We start from the raw sequence: 20345 nt of genomic DNA, 5'->3' as shown, positions 1-20345 counted from the left end.
GTGCTTTACATAGAGTTTTGTAATTTGTAAAATATGAAATATGAGAGTCTCAACCTTCCAAGGATGTTCCCAACATAGATAGAAGTTAATATGTATACATAATGACTGTAGTGTTTAGTGTTTCTTACCAATTGAGTTATTTAAAGAGAAATGTTCTTATCTTAATTAATAAGTAAATTGCCTGCATTAAGGCAGTATTCTGATAAGTGGGTGGATGGGGGTAGTGTTGTGGAAAAAACTATCTGGCACCTAACCATGTTAGGAAGAACCCAAGAGTTATTGATTAAGTAACAATTATGATGGAAGTATTTGGCCTTACTCCACATGGGACTTTTCTAGATGGGTAAACACCACCACCCTATCAATCACACATTAGGTAATTAATTCATCTAGACAAGTTCTGTGGGTATAGGACAAATCAGATCAGCAAAATTGCAGAGCAAACCACTTTCAACCAATAGATTTCATTCAATATGTCAAAAATTAAAAGTTCACTACGACGAGTTTCATGGAATTTTATATGAAATATGAAATGTGTGATTTCTGACTGGCACAGCCCATGAAAAACACTACGCTAGTGACACATGGAAAATAATTGTAGGTGAATTCACTGGTTAACAAGCTTGATGTGTGATAAATGTTTTCATTCAAATAAATTTTATAGAATGACAGGGCTCTCACACCCCATTTTGGGACTGGGGCCCGGGGCCCTTAGAATTGGGAAAATTGGGGTCTAAATTGGGAAAAAAAGATACCATTTTGCATTGGGAATGGGGCAGAATATCGGCACCAAATCTGGCAGATCGAGAGCCCTGAATGATCACAAACTATTAATCATTGTAAACACACTGTACTTTTTGAATCGTACCAGGAAATTGTTTGATAAACTTTCCCAAACAGGTCAATGTTTATAATAATATGATTCATTAAACTTTGTGTATCTGACCTTCACATTGCTCTTTATTATTAACGTATCATCTGGGTTTTTTTTTTCAGAGAAAAGGTCTTATGGGAAAAGCTACAAAAAAGCCATTTGCTGTCATACATACAACAAGCCTGGCCAACATTGCCAAGTCATACAGCCCAACAAAGGGAGAGGCGAGAAAGAGTGGTGAGGGACGCAAGAGGCTTTCCAAGGGAAGGGAAAATAAAGTTAGTGTTAAAAAGACCCAAGTGAAACAAGATAATTCCTATCCAAAACCAAAGCAGCATTCAGCACAAGTAACTGAATTTGTTGATGGAGGTCTTGATTCAAACATCAAAATCAGTCACATTACCCCCATCAAACCAGTTGAAGACCCTGTTATATCTGCGGCAGAATTTGTAGTCCCTAAGGTAGTGAAAATGCCTGGTAAATCTTCAGTCAACAAACTCCAAGGTGACTTTCAGGAGGAGTTGGAGTGTCTGTCACCTTTAGTGGCTAAGTACCTTGATAACAGTGATGATGATGTTATTGTTGTTAGACAAACTGTGAACAGTGAAGATCAGAAAAATCAGCTGAATACACCAGATAGAATGATGTTGGCTTCAAACAAAATCTCGTCATCAACGACTCATGACACTCCTAAAAGCACTGTGCAAGTAGTTGAACCACACAAAAACAAACTAAACACATCAAACAAAGTTGATGTTGTGGAAAGAAAAACTCCTGATAAGGAAAATCAGTGGTTTGACCAAGAAGGGAAAGCAGATGCACTGTCACCCAACAGTTTCCTGCAGGACTCTCTGTGTAGCCAGAGAGGTGTAGATACCAGTCTGTATGATGCTGTCTCCACTATCAGCAGACAACCAGCACATTCCACTATACTGCCAACCCCAGAGAGGATGTCATGTGCTAATCAACACAAAGATTTTATTAGCCCAAACAAGTTTCTGAAGGAGTTGAATGACACACAGGAAAGGCTTGAGTTGAGTCTCCAACATGATCCCGATACTATTCTCAGTCCTGAGTCCATTTTGAACAGTTCAATCCCACATGCCATCATGGTTAAACAGTTACAGACAGTCAAAATGTCTCTGGCTAGTCCAAATCCTCCAGTATTTTCACCTATGTCTAACAAAAGAGAGACATTTGTCCTGAAGTCTAACCTCAGTATTAACCAATCTCCAGCTCTTCGTAGGGAGACATTCCTTAAGGGAAGAACAGTTACCAAATCAAAGCCATTTCCATCCAGTTCCAGAAATGCCCTATTTACACAACAAGGGAAACAAAAGACAAATACAAAGAAAAAGGACACAAAACCTAGAGTTGATTCCAATAACTTGAGGAAAAAGAGCAAGGAAGACTGTGAGAATCTCTACAAGAAAACAAATTGTGAAAATGGAAAGTTCAGTCAAGACTGGATAAATGGAGTGAGTTCAAGTAAAGCTATTCCTGTGTCACCTCTTCCTACAAATATTCCATCTACTGGCATACACCAAGGGGCCATTAACACACCTGAATTACTCTTAAATTCTCAAGCCATTACTGATTCTGTGAGTTTAAAAACTACAGATGGGAATACTTTGTCAGGGAAAACATTTACGCCATCTGGTGTTGTTTCACTTAACACAAAAAGTACTATCTTGGAGACCCCTGCTAACTTGACTGTAGACACACCTGTAGCAGAAATGCTTTCTGTCAGAGTTCCTGCCATCAGTATGCAACTTCCCTGCGATATTCGTACAGGAAAACATGACAGGATGAGTCAAGATAGTCTTGAGGGTTCGGTTTTGGCTATAGACTCAACAACAGTAATGAAGGAAAAAACATTGAATGATATCACTCCAGAAAGGCAGACTTCAACAGGGAAGAGGCTGTTAACACCTGAAAATGAAGTGTCGCCACCACAAGATTACAGCTTCCAGTCCCCAAGCAATCTTCCTGAAGATACACCAATGAGAGAAGTGTTTACACGTCGGACCACTCTGACAGTCACCAAGGAGAAACCGTCTGATGCTCTCCTACAGGTCACAAAGAAACATATCTCCTCTCAACTAAACACAGAAGACAAAGCTATTACCTCTGATAACACAGTTCACAATCTGACAAATGGTTCTCCAAGACTGCATACAGCTGTTCCAGAGGAAAATCCCGAGCGATGCATTTCTATTTTGTTAAGAAATAGCACAACTTCACATCCTGTAGAGCACACCCCAACTGATGTTAGTGTCAGAAGCATTGACAATAAAACCAGCAGTTTTACAACAACCCCTCATCAGTTACCAACCAGTCCAAACCCTGATAATTCCCGGCGGTCTACACATGTTATTGAGAAGCCAAAGGTTCTTGACCTCAGCATCATTGGGAGAAAGCGTCTGTTTCCACCACTGGAAGATTCAGCTGATGAATCTGTCACTCAAAAAGACAACTTGACAACAGTAACAGTTGCTGCTACTTCTAGTACACTGGATGTTGTTCCTGTGCAGTTGGCAACTGACCATTCTGACAACTTAACATTGGATATTAGCCGTCACACTAAGCAGGCGAGTGAAGAAAAATCCCAAGATGAAGGTATTCCTAGCAATGATGAAGTTTCTTTGAAATCTGATCTTGGGAAATCTTGTGTTCCCGATATTGGAGATGAAGAAAAGCAAAAAGTTGATATCACTTCAGTCAAGCAAAGCCCAGACAAAATGGTGACAATTTCACAAGAGAGAAAACCGTATGTTGCCTTCATAACAGGTTCTCCTGTTGATCCGCCTTCTAAACAACCCAGAGTGACCAACAGAACTAAGGAGATTGTAAAGAAGCGTACCCACAGTGAGAACAGAGCTGTGGATCGGGTCGACAACAAGAGACTGAGGTCCACTGGCACTATAAACACGGGTATGTCTGGGAGAAGCCAGACTGTCTCTTCATTGTCTCATTCTACCACCAGACCAAGACCAGCAACAGCCAGTAAAAGAGACAACAAAACAGGTAAGCACACCCTCCACAACGGCCAACATATGAACAATTTCTAGCTTTCAGAACTCGTATTTTTGTTTAGAGTAATTGATGGTTCATTGTTGATAAATTTAAAATTCTCCACTAAACAAGGTTTAACAAGTGTGTTTCACAATGTTGAGAAGGTGTTGTCACAAGCTGTTTTAGGGCTATTTCACCCTGTTTATTTGGAGTAATGTATACTCCAACTTTGATAATGATAAACTGCTGAAAAGTTCAATGTTTTTTGTGGAGAAACAGGTGGACCACTGAGAACATCCAGTAAATTCAAGAGTTCACTGAAAGGCGTGGCACAGACCAAACTCATCCTGATGAAAAAATCACATCCAACAGGTACTCAGATATAACATTTTTCATGTCTTCCTATCACAAGTGATTTAATCCTTATAAAATTTTCCAACTTATAAAAATCAAAATTGACTTTACATTTTGCACTTTTTAACATTTGTTGATTTCTCATTTCCTGTTATCAATTTTCAATTTTTCCACTTTACCTGCTTTTAAGGTTTTCAAGTTTTTGACATATTCTATTTTCTTGTGAGCATAATAATTCAGCGCAGTGCTGAAAGATGTATCCCTGCAAGAAAGGTTGATAGGGGCATATTAGAGTCAAGATTATGGAGTTTTGCTCAGAAAGTTCTGTTTACTGTTAGAAATCTGGTAGGCTTCTTGTACAAGATGAGTGCCACTTACCTAAGGTAGGTAGTACACATCCTCAGGAGTCATAGTGTCCCTTTGATAACAATCTTATACGGACAGGAGATTACACAACACATTGATTGTCTTCTTAACTAGTTACTGTGAAAACAAGAATACATTGTCTTTACTTTATGTAGAACCTGAAACCTGACTTTGTGGCCACAATATACTGGCTGAAACTTCTAGTCAATGTAGAAGCTGAAACCTGACTCTGTGGCCACAATATACTGGCTGAAACTTCTAGTCAGTGTAGAACCTGAAACCTGACTCTGTGGCCACAATATACTGGCTGAAACTTCTAGTCAGTGTAGAACCTGAAACCTGACTCTGTGGCCACAATATACTGGCTGTAACTTCTAGTCTAATTAGAAGCTGAAACCTGACTCTGTGGCCACAATATACTGGCTGAAACTTCTAGTCAGTGTAGAACCTGAAACCTGACTCTGTGGCCACAATATACTGGCTGAAACTTCTAGTCAATGTAGAACCTGAAACCTGACTCTGTGGCCACAATATACTGGCTGAAACTTCTAGTCAGTGTAGAACCTGAAACCTGACTCTGTGGCCACAATATACTGGCTGAAACTTCTAGTCAATGTAGAACCTGAAACCTGACTCTGTGGCCACAATATACTGGCTGAAACTTCCTGAAACCTGACTATGTATACTGGAACCTGAAACCTGACTCTGTGGCCACAATATACTGGCTGAAACTTCTAGTCAATGTAGAACCTGAAACCTGACTCTGTGGCCACAATATACTGGCTGAAACTTCTACTCTATGTAGAACCTGAAACCTGACTCTGTGGCCACAATATACTGGCTGAAACTTCTAGTCAGTGTAGAACCTGAAACCTGACTCTGTGGCCACAATATACTGGCTGAAACTTCTACTCTATGTAGAACCTGAAACCTGACTCTGTGGCCACAATATACTGGCTGAAACTTCTAGTCAATGTAGAACCTGAAACCTGACTCTGTGGCCACAATATACTGGCTGAAACTTCTAGTCAGTGTAGAACCTGAAACCTGACTCTGTGGCCACAATATACTGGCTGAAACTTCTACTCTATGTAGAACCTGAAACCTGACTCTGTGGCCACAATATACTGGCTGAAACTTCTACTCTATGTAGAACCTGAAACCTGACTCTGTGGCCACAATATACTGGCTGTAACTTCTACTCTGTGCAGAACCTGAAACCTGACTCTGTGGCCACAATATACTGGCTGAAGAAACCTAAACCTACAATATACTGGCTGAAACTGTGGCCACAATGATACAATATACTGGCTGAAACTTCTACTCTATGTAGACCCTGAAACCTGACTCTGTGGCCACAATATACTGGCTGAAACTTCTACTCTATGTAGACCCTGAAACCTGACTCTGTGGCCACAATATACTGACTGAAACTTCTACTCTATGTAGAAACTGAAACCTGACTCTGTGGCCACAATATACTGGCTGAAACTTCTACTCTAATTAGAAGCTGAAACCTGACTCTGTGGCTTTGAATTTAAGAAAATTTCACTAATTTTTCGATGAGTGTGTTATTCGCAATCTTTTTTTCTGGTTCTCTATTTCTACATTTTAGTTGGTGGTATTGGTTATCCAATGGTTTATATCTTTAATTCTATCTGTTGTACAGCTTTACCAAAGCACCCCATGCCCTTTGCATCAAAGAATATGTACTATGATGAGCGGTGGATTGACAAACAGGAGCGAGGCTTTGTGCACTGGCTCAACTTTGTGTTAACACCTGCGGAAGAGTATCAGCACAGCAACAAACAAGTAAAAGGTGAATGATATTTCATTGGTTTTCTGATTTCTTCAGTAGTATAAAGAACGATGTAACATAGAGATAAAGTTAATGAAATAAGCTTTAGCAAGCTGCAATGAAATAGTATTATGTATATTGTATTATTTTTTCCTTGCTTTCTGAAAAACATCTTATTATTCCTTGTGATGTCTTCAAGAATACACATTACTGATAAATTAGAAATAAATTTAACATCAGTGTTTTTTTTCAATACTCATCAGTGTTATATATGAACTATCCAATGAAACATTTTTAATGACAAGTAGTGGAATTTTCAATTTATTTTTCATTTTGACACGAATAGAATTTAAGGATTTAAAAAAATACTTTTAATGCAAAGAATACTAGATTTTCGTCATTATTCTAGAAAGAATTTTTCATGAGAGCTTCCTGTCGAACTAGTAAACTAATATATAAGTGCTACAAAGAAATATGATTTTCAAAAAAATTAATCTTAATCAATTTTCCCTTGATATTGATCTTTATCTGAAAACAATATTTTTAAAAGTAGATGACTTCAGATTTGATATCTTTCTTCAGTTGATGCGGGGGCTCTGTCTGTGGAGGCTAGTCGAGCTAGTGTTAAGCTGGCACCAAGCAAAGAAGTTCTGTCCATACGAGCTTACACTGCAAGACGCAGACTCAACCAGCTTCGTCGAGGTGCTTGTAATCTCTTTCAAACAAAGGAAATAATTTGCGTGATTCAGAAACTAGAGGCAGAAATTGAAAGTCTGCGACTGGTGATCCGTAAAGACAAGAAAGTACATGCAGACCTTGGTATGTATATAGATAAACTGGATGATAACTGATAGACTTATATACAGGTGTGTTAAGGATTGAATTTTGCTTATGTCAGTTTCATGGGATGATGAATTGAGTTGGTCTTGAGACAAATTTAATGAACTGCAAAGCAGTTCATGTTTTTACAGGCACCAAAGCGGAGAGCGAGAAATATCAGGCTTCAGTCGCTTCACATCTTTTGAAACGTAAAGATACTGTTATTAAATGTTGAATTAAATTTTTATTTTGATGTTTTTAAATCTCATACTTGTGGTATATTGCCAGTCTAGTAGAAGTTGGGGAGTTTTCTCCCCTTACCTAATATTTGTATTCATATGCACTGGCAATGTTATCTGGTCAAATTCATTGGTAAATGAAACGGATCACATTTAGTAGTTTCATTGAGTCAGATTTGGGTAGAAATTGAAATATTATTGTATGAATATTGGCAATACAGAAATATCACAAATTCACAAAGATCAGCAGCTTGTTTTAAAGAGAATTTCAGCTCCCAGTGTTCAGAATTTGAATAATGATCTTGATTTCCTGAAATATTTCTGAAAAAAGCTTTGGATACAATTATGCAAATTCAAAAGTAGAAATCATAATGATGTTATATTGGGATTAAATGGGTTTTTTTTTTTTCATTTTCATAGCAGCAATGAACATCAGCAGCTATCTTGATATCCTATGGTGTGACCTAAACATGCTAACTTTGTATTATTGGTTTGACTCTGTAGGTATGAAACAGGACATTCTTGACATGATCCTTTCCTTCAATCCACTGTGGCTAAGGATTGGTTTAGAGGTAAAGACACCGCTTTTCACTCGTTTGACAAATCGATAAGGCCATAAAATTTACAATCTTAGTTTTTCAGACCTGCTTGCATCCAATTTAAGACCTACTGCCAAGTTGTACATTTAGGGGTAGTGGAAATGGTAAAAAAAAATATTTAAAGCGTTTGGCCCATGAACTTTGAAGCCATTTATATTTAAAGTCAGTAGGCGTCAACATTAGATATATAAAAATCCTGAAGTAGATATTGACTAGTTTATAAGGTGAGACATTAGTGGCAAAAGACTTCAAATTTACCATTGTAATGTTACTTTTTTTCCCTTTTCTTGTGTAATTTTTTACAATCATTGAAATTTCTTTAAGATTTCAAAATTATTTGTGATATTAAAGAGAGATTATAAAATCTTTAATTGTGCACTGTTATCGGTTATTGTGTTATTCTTGTAGACGGTTTATGGAGAGATGATTCCCATGCAGAACAACACTGACGTAATCAGTATGTCTCGATTTATTGTCACTCGTCTACTCAGCAATCCAGACATTGCCTCAGAGTATTGTCATCCTACAGTACCACACCTGTATCGTGATGGTAGGTATTCTGTCACCCTACAGTACCACACCTGTATCGTGATGGTAGGTATTCTGTCATCCTACAGTACCACACCTGTATCGTGATGGTAGGTATTCTGTCACCCTACAGTACCACACCTGTATCGTGATGGTAGGTATTCTGTCATCCTACAGTACCACACCTGTATCGTGATGGTAGGTATTCTGTCATCCTACAGTATCACACCTGTATCGTGATGGTAGGTATTCTGTCATCCTACAGTACCACACCTGTATTGTGATGGTAGGTATTCTGTCACCCTACAGTACCACACCTGTATCGTGATGGTAGGTATTCTGTCATCCTACAGTACCACACCTGTATTTTGATGGTAGGTATTCTGTCATCCTACAGTATCACACCTGTATCATGATCGTAGGTATTCTGTCATCTTACAGTATCACACCTGTATTATGATGGTAGGTATTCTGTCATCCTACAGTATCACACCTGTAGCTTGATGGTAGGTATTCTGTCACCCTACAGTACCACACCTGTATCGTGATGGTAGGTATTCTGTCATCCTACAGTATCAAACCTGTCACCATCAGTATCACACCTGTCACCCTACAGTATCACACCTGTCACTCTACAGTACCACACCTGTCACCCTTTAGTATCACACCTGTCACCCTACAGTATCACACCTGTAACCCTACAGTGCCATACCTGTCACCCTCAGTATTGCACCTGTCACCCTCAGTATAACACCTGTCACCATCAGTATTGCACCTGTCACCCTACAGTACCACATCTATCACACTCAGTTTCGCACCTGTCACCATTAGTATCGCACCTGTCACCATCAGTATCATGCCTGTCACCATCAGTATTGCACCTGTTACCCTACAGCATCACACCTATCATGTATCTGTCGTTGGATTCTCATCAAATCTGGTATTTGAATTTTGAAAATTGACCATTTTATTACTTACTGCACAATAACTTGTACATTCTGTAGTCAAATTTTCTTTGAATGTCTTATGTCGATTTGCATCACTTACCACGTGATTACCACTGCCATCCATCATTATTTGATAGATTTATGGGACTATGAATGCCAAAAGTATACTATTTTATTACTTTTCATGCACTGCATATTTGCAGTCGAATCTTCACCATATTTGGTATGTGGGTTTATTAACATGAGACATTGCATGGATTTGATAACAAATGGAATCTGTTCATATCTACAAGAGTTATGGGGCTTTAAAAACCAAGCAATTGTTGATTTTATGCCATTTTGTACAACAACTGTCATGGTTGTATAAGATTTCCACCAAACTTGTGTGTTGTCTCTTATATGTAAGACCTTGTGTGGGCTCTGCTCCAACTCACCACAGTGGTTCCCATACTGATCATGTTTAGTATTGAGGCATTGATCATTCCCAAGTCATCCAAATGTGGACACATCATAGCGATCATTAACAGATATTTGTGGACTGTATGGACTGGATAAGAATGCACTGTTGCAATATCACAATCTCAGGTTAAGACTTCTGCTTTGTATGTAATGAGAAGCAATGAACTGTTGATAAATAAAATTAATTACAGATAGGACAATTTTTACTTGATAGGATATTGTGCCCATCTCATTGAAACATCACAATAAACCATAAACATGGTTTATTTTTATTTGTGTTTTTTTTTTTTTTTTTTTCACATTGTTATAGGTCATTTTTTTTTATAGGAGATTGAACTTTGTAGATCTTGGAGTTTAAGCCTAGATTATTATTTCAAAAACAATATTGAAGCATAAACGAAACCTTCTGTAGATTATCAGAGGGCCCCTGCCCTGATATTGGTCTTTAAATCTTTGTTTCATATTTGTTCCCCAAGTCAGTGTATTCAGTTCTACAAAACTCTTCTGCAGGAAAAGTTGTTGTAAAGAATACGAATATTTAATAATGGTGTTTTAATCTAAGATGAATTGACTTTAAAGGTAATTATGTAAAATCTTTTTACTTTTAGGTTATGCTGAGGCCATTGCCCAACACCTGCTGAAGAAGGTCTTTATGTTGATCTACTTCCTTGATAAAGCCAAATCACACAGACTTATCAACCATGACCCATGTCTCTTTTGTAAAGACTCAGAGTTCAAGGTATTATGTTTTGTGTCACTTATCTGGTTGTCACTCTTTGTCATCATTTCAACTGTCTTATTAAGAGACAGCAGGTATTATGTTTTGTGTCACTTGTCTAGTTGTCACACTCTTTGTCACCATTTCAGCTGTCTTATTAAGAGACAGCAGGTATTATGTTTTGTGTCACTTGTCTAGTTGTCACACTCTTTGTCATCATTTCAGCTGTCTTATTAAGAGACAGCAGGTATTACGTTTTGTGTCACTTATCTGGTTGTCACACTCTTTGTCATCATTTCAGCTGTCTTATTAAGAGACAGCAGGTATCTTTTTACTGACACGTTTTAAAGACTTCACAAATGTATTTAAATGTCATGGTGATCTGTCTAATTTAAGATCACTGTTAACCAAAAATAAACTTACATCATCACAATGTCTGTTGTTTCTCTGTCCTATCTTCTATCAGATAAGTTTGAATGAAACTTTAATGGTGAAAGTTTTGGTTCTTTTTACAGCTAAATTATGCCAGTTTCACAAAAAAACCTTGAAAACTTGCGTGTCAATTTTCACAGCTTCAAATGAGCACCTCAAGCTTTTAATTTTCTGCATTCTAAGGCCTCTTCATCCTCTGTTTGATTGTACACATGTCTGTACACTAGTGACCTGATTGAAATGCCAAATCATATCTCCAGCCCAAAGTAGTGATATAATGTATATCAAAAGCACATTCAGTGATATAAGGGTGGATGTTTTTTACTCCAAAAATCTTTTGTAGCAAGACAGTTTCTCACATATCTAATGATCTGAAGATATGATCAAAAGCATTTTCTATTTGTAAAACTTTTCTGCTGGAGAAATTTGTGAAAATTAAACATAATATTTAAATGTGTTGGTAATACTTCATGGATGTACATGAGATGTTTTGTCTGTTTCAGTCAACAAAAGCCATGCTGATTCAGTTCTCCAGAAACTATCTTAGCGGGGAAGGAGATGTTACAAAACACCTTGGTTACCTTGGTTACGTGGTAACTCATCAACAGACCTCCATGGACGAATTTGATTACGCTGTTACCAATCTGGCTACAGACCTTCGCGATGGTGTCAGACTGACGTAAGTTATTTCTAAGAATAATTTTGGTTCGTTTTCACTACAATCATCAAAACTACACACCTATATTTAGTAATGCTACATCTTAATTGATGATCACACAAGCGTTTGTAATGAACATAGCTAAAGAACTGTTTCAAAACCAAGATACTCTTTTCTTCAAGGGTGCAGCATAATTGTAAAATTTTAAAGTTTCCATTGCAAGAGATCAAATGTAACTGATATTTTAATGAATTGTTCTCTTTGTCACTGGTTTTTTTTTTAACACCTTTCAATGATGCCAGTTTGTATTTACTGCTCAGCTGTTATCAGATTATGGATGTAAACATGAAATCTTATTGATATAGTAAAGTATACGGTAATTAATTAAATGCAGTAAAACATGACTAAATATCTAGAATCTATTTAGCTGTAAAACAATCACAGTTACAGTTCTTATTATAGTCTCAGTGTAATATCCACTTCATGTAATATGTGTGGTTTTCATAGTGGTTTTCAAATTTTTGAAAAACTAGTTCACATAGAAATTATTTCATAACGGAAAAGCCTAAAAGCAACCATGCTGATATGGAAAACGGCCGGATTAGGTTGAGAGCAAAAGTGACAAAAATAATTATTCTAGTTTAAACCAGCTGTATACAGGCAGTAGTATATGCTACTGGAAATGTAGTTTTTAGAGGTTCTACTTGTAGTTGGTGTTTTTATTTCAAGATGGCTCTTATAGATATCCTCCTAAAACCCATAAAGTCAACTAAAGTATACACATTAATTTTTGTACTTTTGACTCTTGGGGATTCTATGGACATGTTGTCTGTTTGTCTGTCTGTTTGTCTGTTGTCAATATTCATCTTCCCATAACTATTGCACTGTAAATGGAAGGGCTTTCATATTTGACCTTGACCTGACCTTTCTGGTGCTACCAAAATTTGTAACCATGACTGTGAACTTTGACCTACATTTAAATTTTTTTAATATTAGCCTTTCCTATGGTACTTTCAGAGGTAGGCTTTAATATTTGACTGTTACACCCCTTGAACATAGAATTTCCAATAATTCACAGTTGCCGTTCATTATCTCAGGACAATTCTCATGCATGTATAAGTGAGAGTTCAGATTAACATTGTGTTTTGCCTCAGATATAATTATTTGTAATGAAGTATAAAGTTTCACGAAGTGTGCATGCAATTAGCACATGCCTTACACAATACAGTTTTAATGTACCACTTCAGAATTTTGTTGCAACCGGGGGCAATAGTGCTTCATAAACACATCTTGTTTTCTTTACATTTACCGTTTGTTTGTTGTTGATTGACAGACGTGTATTAGAGCTACTGACCAATCACTGGGATTTATCTCGGAGTCTTAGAGCTCCAGCCATCAGCCGTCTCCAAAAGGTTCACAACATGGAGGTGGTGTTTAAAGCATTAACCACGCAAGGTGTTACCTTTGACAAGGGTGAGTAAGCTGACCTTCTAGCAGTCAGGGGTCACAAAATTCTCACAGTTTTTTCCTGATATCACTGGAATGTTAGCCTCATAGCCCTATTGTAATGCAACATTGAAAATCATTCTTAGATCATTAGGATAGATTTTATTATATATATTCTTTGTATCATTCTCAATAGAGAAGTGTTTTACAATGTACGAGATGTCTTGATTACCGAAGTATTGGTGAGGTTTGACATCTTACTAATCTGAGGCAACTTGAGACATCATTATCTATGACCTTTACATATTGTATACTAGATCACTAAGCATGTTTCTAGAAGAGGAAACCTCTCATACTTTTATATATGATGAAGGCATGACATGATGATAATTTTGTTTACAGAGAAAAAGATAACTACTAAGGACATTGTGGATGGACATCGTGAGAAGACCCTTCATGTTTTGTGGGCTCTTATCCTACAGTATCAGGTAATTTGTTACTACAGTAGTGTAAAGAGGGAACAGATAAACAGTGGTCAATGTGTGTTGTTACTACAGTAGTGTAAAGAGGGAACAGATAAACAGTGGTCAATGTTACTTGTTACTACAGTAGTGTAAAGAGGGAACAGATAAATACTGGTCAATGTTAGTTGTTACTACAGTAGTGTAAGGGGGGAACAGATAAACAGTGGTCAATGTTACTTGTTACTACAGTAGTGTAAGGCGAGGGAACAGACAAACAGAAGTCAATGTCAGTTGTTACTACAGTAGTGTAAAGAGGGAACAGATAAACAGTGGTCAATGTTACTTGTTACTACAGTAGTGTAAGGGGAGGGAACAGATAAACAGTGGTCAATGTTTGTTGTTACTACAGTAGTGTAAGGGGGGAACAGATAAACAGTGGTCAATGTTACTTGTTACTACAGTAGTGTAAAGAGGGAACAGATAAACAGTGGTCAATGTTACTTGTTACTACAGTAGTGTAAAGAGGGAACAGATAAACAGTGGTCAATGTTACTTGTTACTACAGTAGTGTAAAGAGGGAACAGATAAACAGTGGTCAATGTGTGTTGTTACTACAGTAGTGTAAGGGGAGGGAACAGATAAACAGTGGTCAATGTTACTTGTTACTACAGTAGTGTAAAGAGGGAACAGATAAACAGTGGTCAATGTGTGTTGTTACTACAGTAGTGTAAAGAGGGAACAGATAAACAGAAGTCAATGTCAGTTGTTACTACAGTAGTGTAAGGGGAGGGAACAGACAAACAGTGGTCAATGTTAGTTGTTACTGCAGTAGTGTAAGGGGAGGGAACAGATAAACACTGGTCAATGTTACTTGTTACTACAGTAGTGTAAGGGGGGAACAGATAAACAGTGGTCAATGTTACTTGTTACTACAGTAGTGTAAAGAGGGAACAGATAACAAGTACTCTGTTGTTAAATAAGGCATCCTACAGAGAAGTAATTTAATTTACTATACCACATACAGACCCTGTATAGGGTGTAGAACAGCTGGCTGCTGTACAGAGTTAGAACAAAGTAAGAGTTCACTATACCACACACAGACCCTGTATAGGGTGTAGAACAGCTGGCTGTTTTACAGAGTTAGAACAAAGTAAGAGTTCACTATACCACACACAGACCCTGTATAGGGTGTAGCACAGCTGGCTGCTGTACAGAGTTAGAACAAAGTAAGAGTTCACTATACCACATATAGACCCTGTATAGGTGTAGGACAGCTGGCTGTTTTACAGAATTAGAACAAAGTAAGAGTTCACTATTTTTAAACACAGGTGGATGTGTTGTTAAATAAGGAAAATCTGAGGGAAGAGATTAACATCCTACAGAGAAGTTTGTATGTGAGGAACCAACTAGCAGCTTTGCAGAGATATGAACAAGGTAAGATTTCACTATACCACATACAGACCCTGTATAGGGTGTAGAACAGCTAGCTGCTGTACAGAGTTAGAACAAAGTAAGAGTTCACTATACCACATATAGACCCTGTATAGGGTGTAGGACAGCTGGCTGCTGTACAGAGTTAGAACAAAGTAAGAGTTCACTATACCACACACAGACCCTGTATAGGGTGTAGGACAGCTGGCTGCTGTACAGAGTTAGAACAAAGTAAGAGTTCACTATACCACACACAGACCCTGTATAGGATGTAGGACAGCTGGCTGCTGTACAGAGTTAGAACAAAGTAAGAGTTCACTATACCACACACAGACCCTGTATAGGGTGTAGGACAGCTGGCTGTTTTACAGAGTTAGAACAAAGTAAGAGTTCACTATACCACACACAGACCCTGTATAGGGTGTAGGACAGCTGGCTGCTGTACAGAGTTAGAACAAAGTAAGAGTTCACTATACCACACACAGACCCTGTATATGGTGTAGGACAGCTGGCTACTCTAGAGTTAGAACATGGTTCTGTGATAACCGTTATGGATCAACTACAATATATATACAAATTGAAAGCAGTCTCTTCTGCACTTTTAAGTTGCCATTTTTCCAGCTTTGGTGACAGACAGGTGATTTTATGGTAAATGGTGGGATATGACAGCTTGTAACAGCCTAGTTTGTAAGTTAAGAAATTTTCCACATCAATTTGTATGTATGTTCAAGAAGATAGGTATTTGATTTCTCACGTGAATAAGCCAGCATGTTTTGAAACTTCAGTGATTTTTCTTGCAGGGTTGAGCAAGAAACGGCGTGAGTCATCGGAGCAGGACTTACATTTACAGAGTGATAGCCTGTTGTTGCTGCTGCGCTGGTGTCGCACCGTGTGTGCCTTCTACAATATCAAGGTTGGTAACTTGTTGTGGTAGGTTTGATGTTTTTGTTACAGGTTTGGTACACCCGTCAGTAAACATCAAAGCAACAATTTAGTCTGTCATAGGTTGAGGATCTTTGTGATAATCTGACTTGAATTCACCATTGAGTAATCAGAGGTTCTGTTAGGTAGGAATCATGTATAAATGACATATTCAATACTCTATACTTTGCACTGATTAGTCCAATTAATGATCGTGTTGAAAGTTTGACTAACTGATATTTTCAATGGATTGATTTTTACCTTGGGGAAATGTGGAAAATTTGTCATTCACAGCTCTCTTCATTGATAACAATATGTAATTGATGAATACTTTTGGAATATCTGGTTGCAGCAACTTCAAGTGATTATAAAATGTTGATGTCATACATTGTGTTGTTAATTAATGTCAGCTTCTGAAAATATCACTCTGTGGAAAGTCATATTTGCTACTTCATCCTTACCCTCCTGCTAAAAATGTGCTGTTTTCTAAGTTGCTGTAACACTGCAGACAAACCTCAGTTTGAACAGTGATCCCTTTACATGGATGAAATGGTTTCTGAACTGTACGCTGAGATAATGGGCAGAGTTCCCTCAAACTTCATACACTATTACGTCACCAAACCAAAAGCTAGTGCTCTCAAGTGTGAGGGCAATGTCATTATTGCTGTAAATAAAAAATTGGTTCTGACACAACACCAAAGAATTCATATAAAATTTCTAACTCAGCTTCCATTCAAATAAATATGTGGGTGTTCAGAATATATTTCCTACATTAACAAATGTCATTTATCAATACAACACTGGTGAATTGTTGGTAGTATTGTATGTACTTTGTTGATATTGTGATAGAATTTCATGCCATGAAGTTTGCTATCAAGTTTGATTTATTTTGTGAAATAGACAGGTCATGCTGATCCCCTTTTTTTTTACAATTTGTTTTGATGTCGGCATTTCAGATCAGATTTGAGTAATTTTTCATTTCCTCAATCTACAGATTGAAAACTTCACTGTGTCTTTTGGAGATGGCCGTGCGATGTGTGCTTTGGTCCATCACTACCATCCAGCTCTCCTTCCTTGGAACTCTATTAACACTAAGACTACCTTGACGTATCAAGATACCCTAGATGAGGAGATGTGTAGTCGTAACCAAGATCTCAACTCCTCTGAAGTGTTTAGTCCAGCTCCATTTCCAGGTAATATTACAAATACAGAAAAAAAAACTCTCAAAATGTCCCAAATACAAGCTTTTTATTTTTGTTTTTGCAAGTATGAACAATCTAGAATAAATGAAATCTCACTACAGACGCCACTAAGAGACCATCATTCCTTCAATACTACATCCATTGCTTTATAGAGTGACCAGTTCAGATTAGTCTAAACATGACGTTGTTAAATGTACTTGAAAAAGTAGGTTAAACAGAAACTTAAGTTTTATCTTTACTCTTTGTCTTTTTATACGTGTCATGTGACTATGATTAACGTGTTACTACATTTCTGTGAGCTTCCTCATCAAGATTGATCTTGTAGGATTTACAGCTTAAAGCAGAACAAGATCAGCAATTCAGATTTTTTCTTTTTGGTTTTTGTTTTTGTTTGTTTGGGTTTTTTTTTTTAGATATATAAACATGAATAATCACCATAACTTGACTGTGCATGCTCCTATCTAAAATGTTTCTTTTTAGTTGGTGCCATTTTGAGAGTGTCACATATTTTATATTTTAAGAATTTTCGGTCATCATTTGACTTTGGATTTCATATAAGTTCCATACCTTTCTTATTTCTTCTTTTAACTGAAACTATTTTCAATGACAAAATGTTCCTTTAGGGACGGTTCTAGATAGAAATTTCTTCCTTATCATAGTGGCTGAAGATCCAGTACTGTTTGAAGAATTCCTTTCCAATGAGAAGGCTAACTTCAAGTTACTGTATGAGAAAGTATCAGAATTAGGAGGTATTCCCCTGATGCTGCGGTCGATGGACATGTCCAACACCATTCCCGATGAGAAAGTTGTGGTCACGTACATCTGTTACTTGTGTGCACGCCTATTGGATATCAGGCATGAGTCACGCGCAGCAAGAGTCATCCAGCTGGCATGGCGTAGACACTATCTGAGGAAATCAAAGAAGGAGCTACAGGTCAGTCAAATCATTTTATAGTAACAATAGAGACAACCATTTCTTAAGTTGCAAAGTCCACACCCTTCAAAAATTTAACCAAAAGATCACGGAAGTTCAAAAAACAGAATTTGAATAAAGAAAAATAATGATGGGGATCAGAGTATCCTTCAAGGTCAAACACAACTCAAGGAATACATTCACAAAGAGCAAAAACAGAATGTTTTATTACACACTCATGTTATACAGAGCAGAAAAGTTAGTAACTCGTATGTAGAACTTACAGAAAAGGGAGTTACTCACATGCAGTGCAGAAAAGTGAGTAACTCACATGCAGTACAAAAAAAGTGAGTAACTCGTATGTAGAACTTACAGAAAAGGAGTTACTCACATGCAGTACAGAAAAGGGAGTTACTCACATGCAGTACAGAAAAGTGAGTAACTCGTATGTAGAACTTACAGAAAAGGGAGTTACTCACATGCAGTACAGAAAAGGGAGTCACTCACATGCGGTACAGGAAAGTGAGTAACTCGTATGATTACTCTTGAACTTTTAAGGACTTATTACTGGTAATCACATGCATTGTTTCCTGGGGATGACCATTGCTGCTCATGAATAGTCACATGTTCACCCAAATGATTATCAACAATAAGAGTCCCTTATTGATTGTCATCCATCATTATTTGCAAGAATTACTGGACTTTGAACGCCATAAATATACCTTTTTTTTTTACTTAGCGCACACTGCCTATTTGCAGTTAGATTTTAACCATATTTGGTACGTATGTTTATGTATACAAGATATAGCTAGGATTTGATAACCATTGGAATCTGTGCATATTTAAAAGAGTTATAGGACTTATGCAAATGGTCATTATGGCCTCCCTCAATAATGTGTTGATTTTGGTGCAGATTGGAAATTCTAATATAGATGCTGTGGCTTCAGATTGCCTGAGGCATTTTAAAAACTTCTCCTCAAGAACAGCTGGAACAATTGACTTCTTATTTGGTATGAATGATACTTGTGGAGTCCCAAACAAGTATTGATATTTCTCATGCAGATTGGAAAATTGAATATGGCCACAGTGGCTTCTGATTGGCTGAGATATTTTTTATTTTTTTTCTCAAGAATGGGTGGTGAAATGGATTCTTAACTTGGTGAGAAATTATCCTTATTAGGTCAGGACCATGCAGTGCTACTTTTCGCTCTGCCCTGGCATATGAAACCTGTGCAATAGGTTATAGGCAGGGGCCTTCCTTGACATTGGTCTGGTTGTATTCAAAAGAAATAGTCATAAAGGAGTCTATTCAAAACAGATTTTTAAACACATGTAATAAATCCAGTAAGCTCAATACTTTATGTTTTTAGATGAAGCATGACGCAGCTATTGTCATCCAAAGAGCAGCAAGACGTTTCTTGAGTTCCAGACAGGCTGTCAGGAGAAATGAGGGGGCAAAGGTCATACAGAAACATGTGAGGGTGTGGCTGGCTCGGAGGACTATCGCACAGCTGAGAGCGGCAAAAGAGGAAAGGTGTCGCACAAATGCTGCTTGTGTTTTACAGGTATGATTATACCTTGTTACTCAGTAATACAAAAGATTGATGTGGATTCATGTCATGATATAAAGGTGTATTGTTTGTAACATTTCAAGGGGCATTCTACTCAAGAACCATTTGTAAAACATAGTTTATAATATGGTGACGGTAAAAGGATAGCACAGATATACATAATACCTTTCTGTTTATTAAAAGGGTTTAAGGAATTAATTTAGAATATTAACATACCGTGTATATGCACTCTGTAGGGCAGTATTCGGATACGAAAATGATTTACAAATATTCACTTTTGCAAGTATGAAAAATTAACATTTGGAAGATTGCTAAAATTCATCTCTTATTTGTTGATGAATTGTCCAATTAAATAAAACTTCGTCATCTGTACAATTCATCTTGACATTGAGTAGCCTATCAATGGATGGTCTGAGGTCACTGTTATCAAGGCAATCTCCACAGCCAGGTGTACACATGTCTGCTTATCCACTGAGGGTTTAGTGGCAGTTATTGTGACAGATGCAAGCAAAAACAAAATTTTGTCTCTAAAGCTCATTTCTGCACGTGTACTTTAAAATGAGCAAAAATGATAGAATTGTCCATTAATTT

The 20345-nt window shown here is 37.3% G+C and overlaps 1 protein-coding gene across 1 annotated transcript in view; it reads left to right on the top strand.

Moving 5' to 3' along the window:
• The window catches only part of LOC132562610 (abnormal spindle-like microcephaly-associated protein homolog), a 44728-nt gene that overhangs the window by 720 nt on the left and 23663 nt on the right, over window positions 1-20345 (top strand). Inside the window, exons 2-18 of the mRNA XM_060227361.1 lie at window positions 208-210; window positions 999-3901; window positions 4169-4261; window positions 6279-6428; window positions 6990-7226; window positions 7970-8037; window positions 8473-8614; window positions 10607-10737; window positions 11652-11827; window positions 13140-13279; window positions 13655-13740; window positions 15045-15150; window positions 15948-16060; window positions 17063-17261; window positions 17930-18204; window positions 18433-18501; window positions 19554-19748. Coding sequence (XP_060083344.1) covers window positions 208-210; window positions 999-3901; window positions 4169-4261; window positions 6279-6428; window positions 6990-7226; window positions 7970-8037; window positions 8473-8614; window positions 10607-10737; window positions 11652-11827; window positions 13140-13279; window positions 13655-13740; window positions 15045-15150; window positions 15948-16060; window positions 17063-17261; window positions 17930-18204; window positions 18433-18501; window positions 19554-19748 — 5086 coding nt within the window. The remainder of the gene's footprint in view (window positions 1-207; window positions 211-998; window positions 3902-4168; window positions 4262-6278; window positions 6429-6989; window positions 7227-7969; window positions 8038-8472; window positions 8615-10606; window positions 10738-11651; window positions 11828-13139; window positions 13280-13654; window positions 13741-15044; window positions 15151-15947; window positions 16061-17062; window positions 17262-17929; window positions 18205-18432; window positions 18502-19553; window positions 19749-20345) is intronic.

Source organism: Ylistrum balloti, unplaced genomic scaffold, assembly GCF_031769215.1.
Source record: "Ylistrum balloti isolate Yb309-2 unplaced genomic scaffold, AGI_CSIRO_Ybal_v1 Utg371464, whole genome shotgun sequence".
Taxonomy (NCBI): Eukaryota; Metazoa; Mollusca; class Bivalvia; order Pectinida; family Pectinidae; genus Ylistrum; species Ylistrum balloti.
The sequence above is the reverse complement of the archived record's forward strand: the minus strand, read 5'-3'. Positions and strand labels throughout refer to the sequence as shown.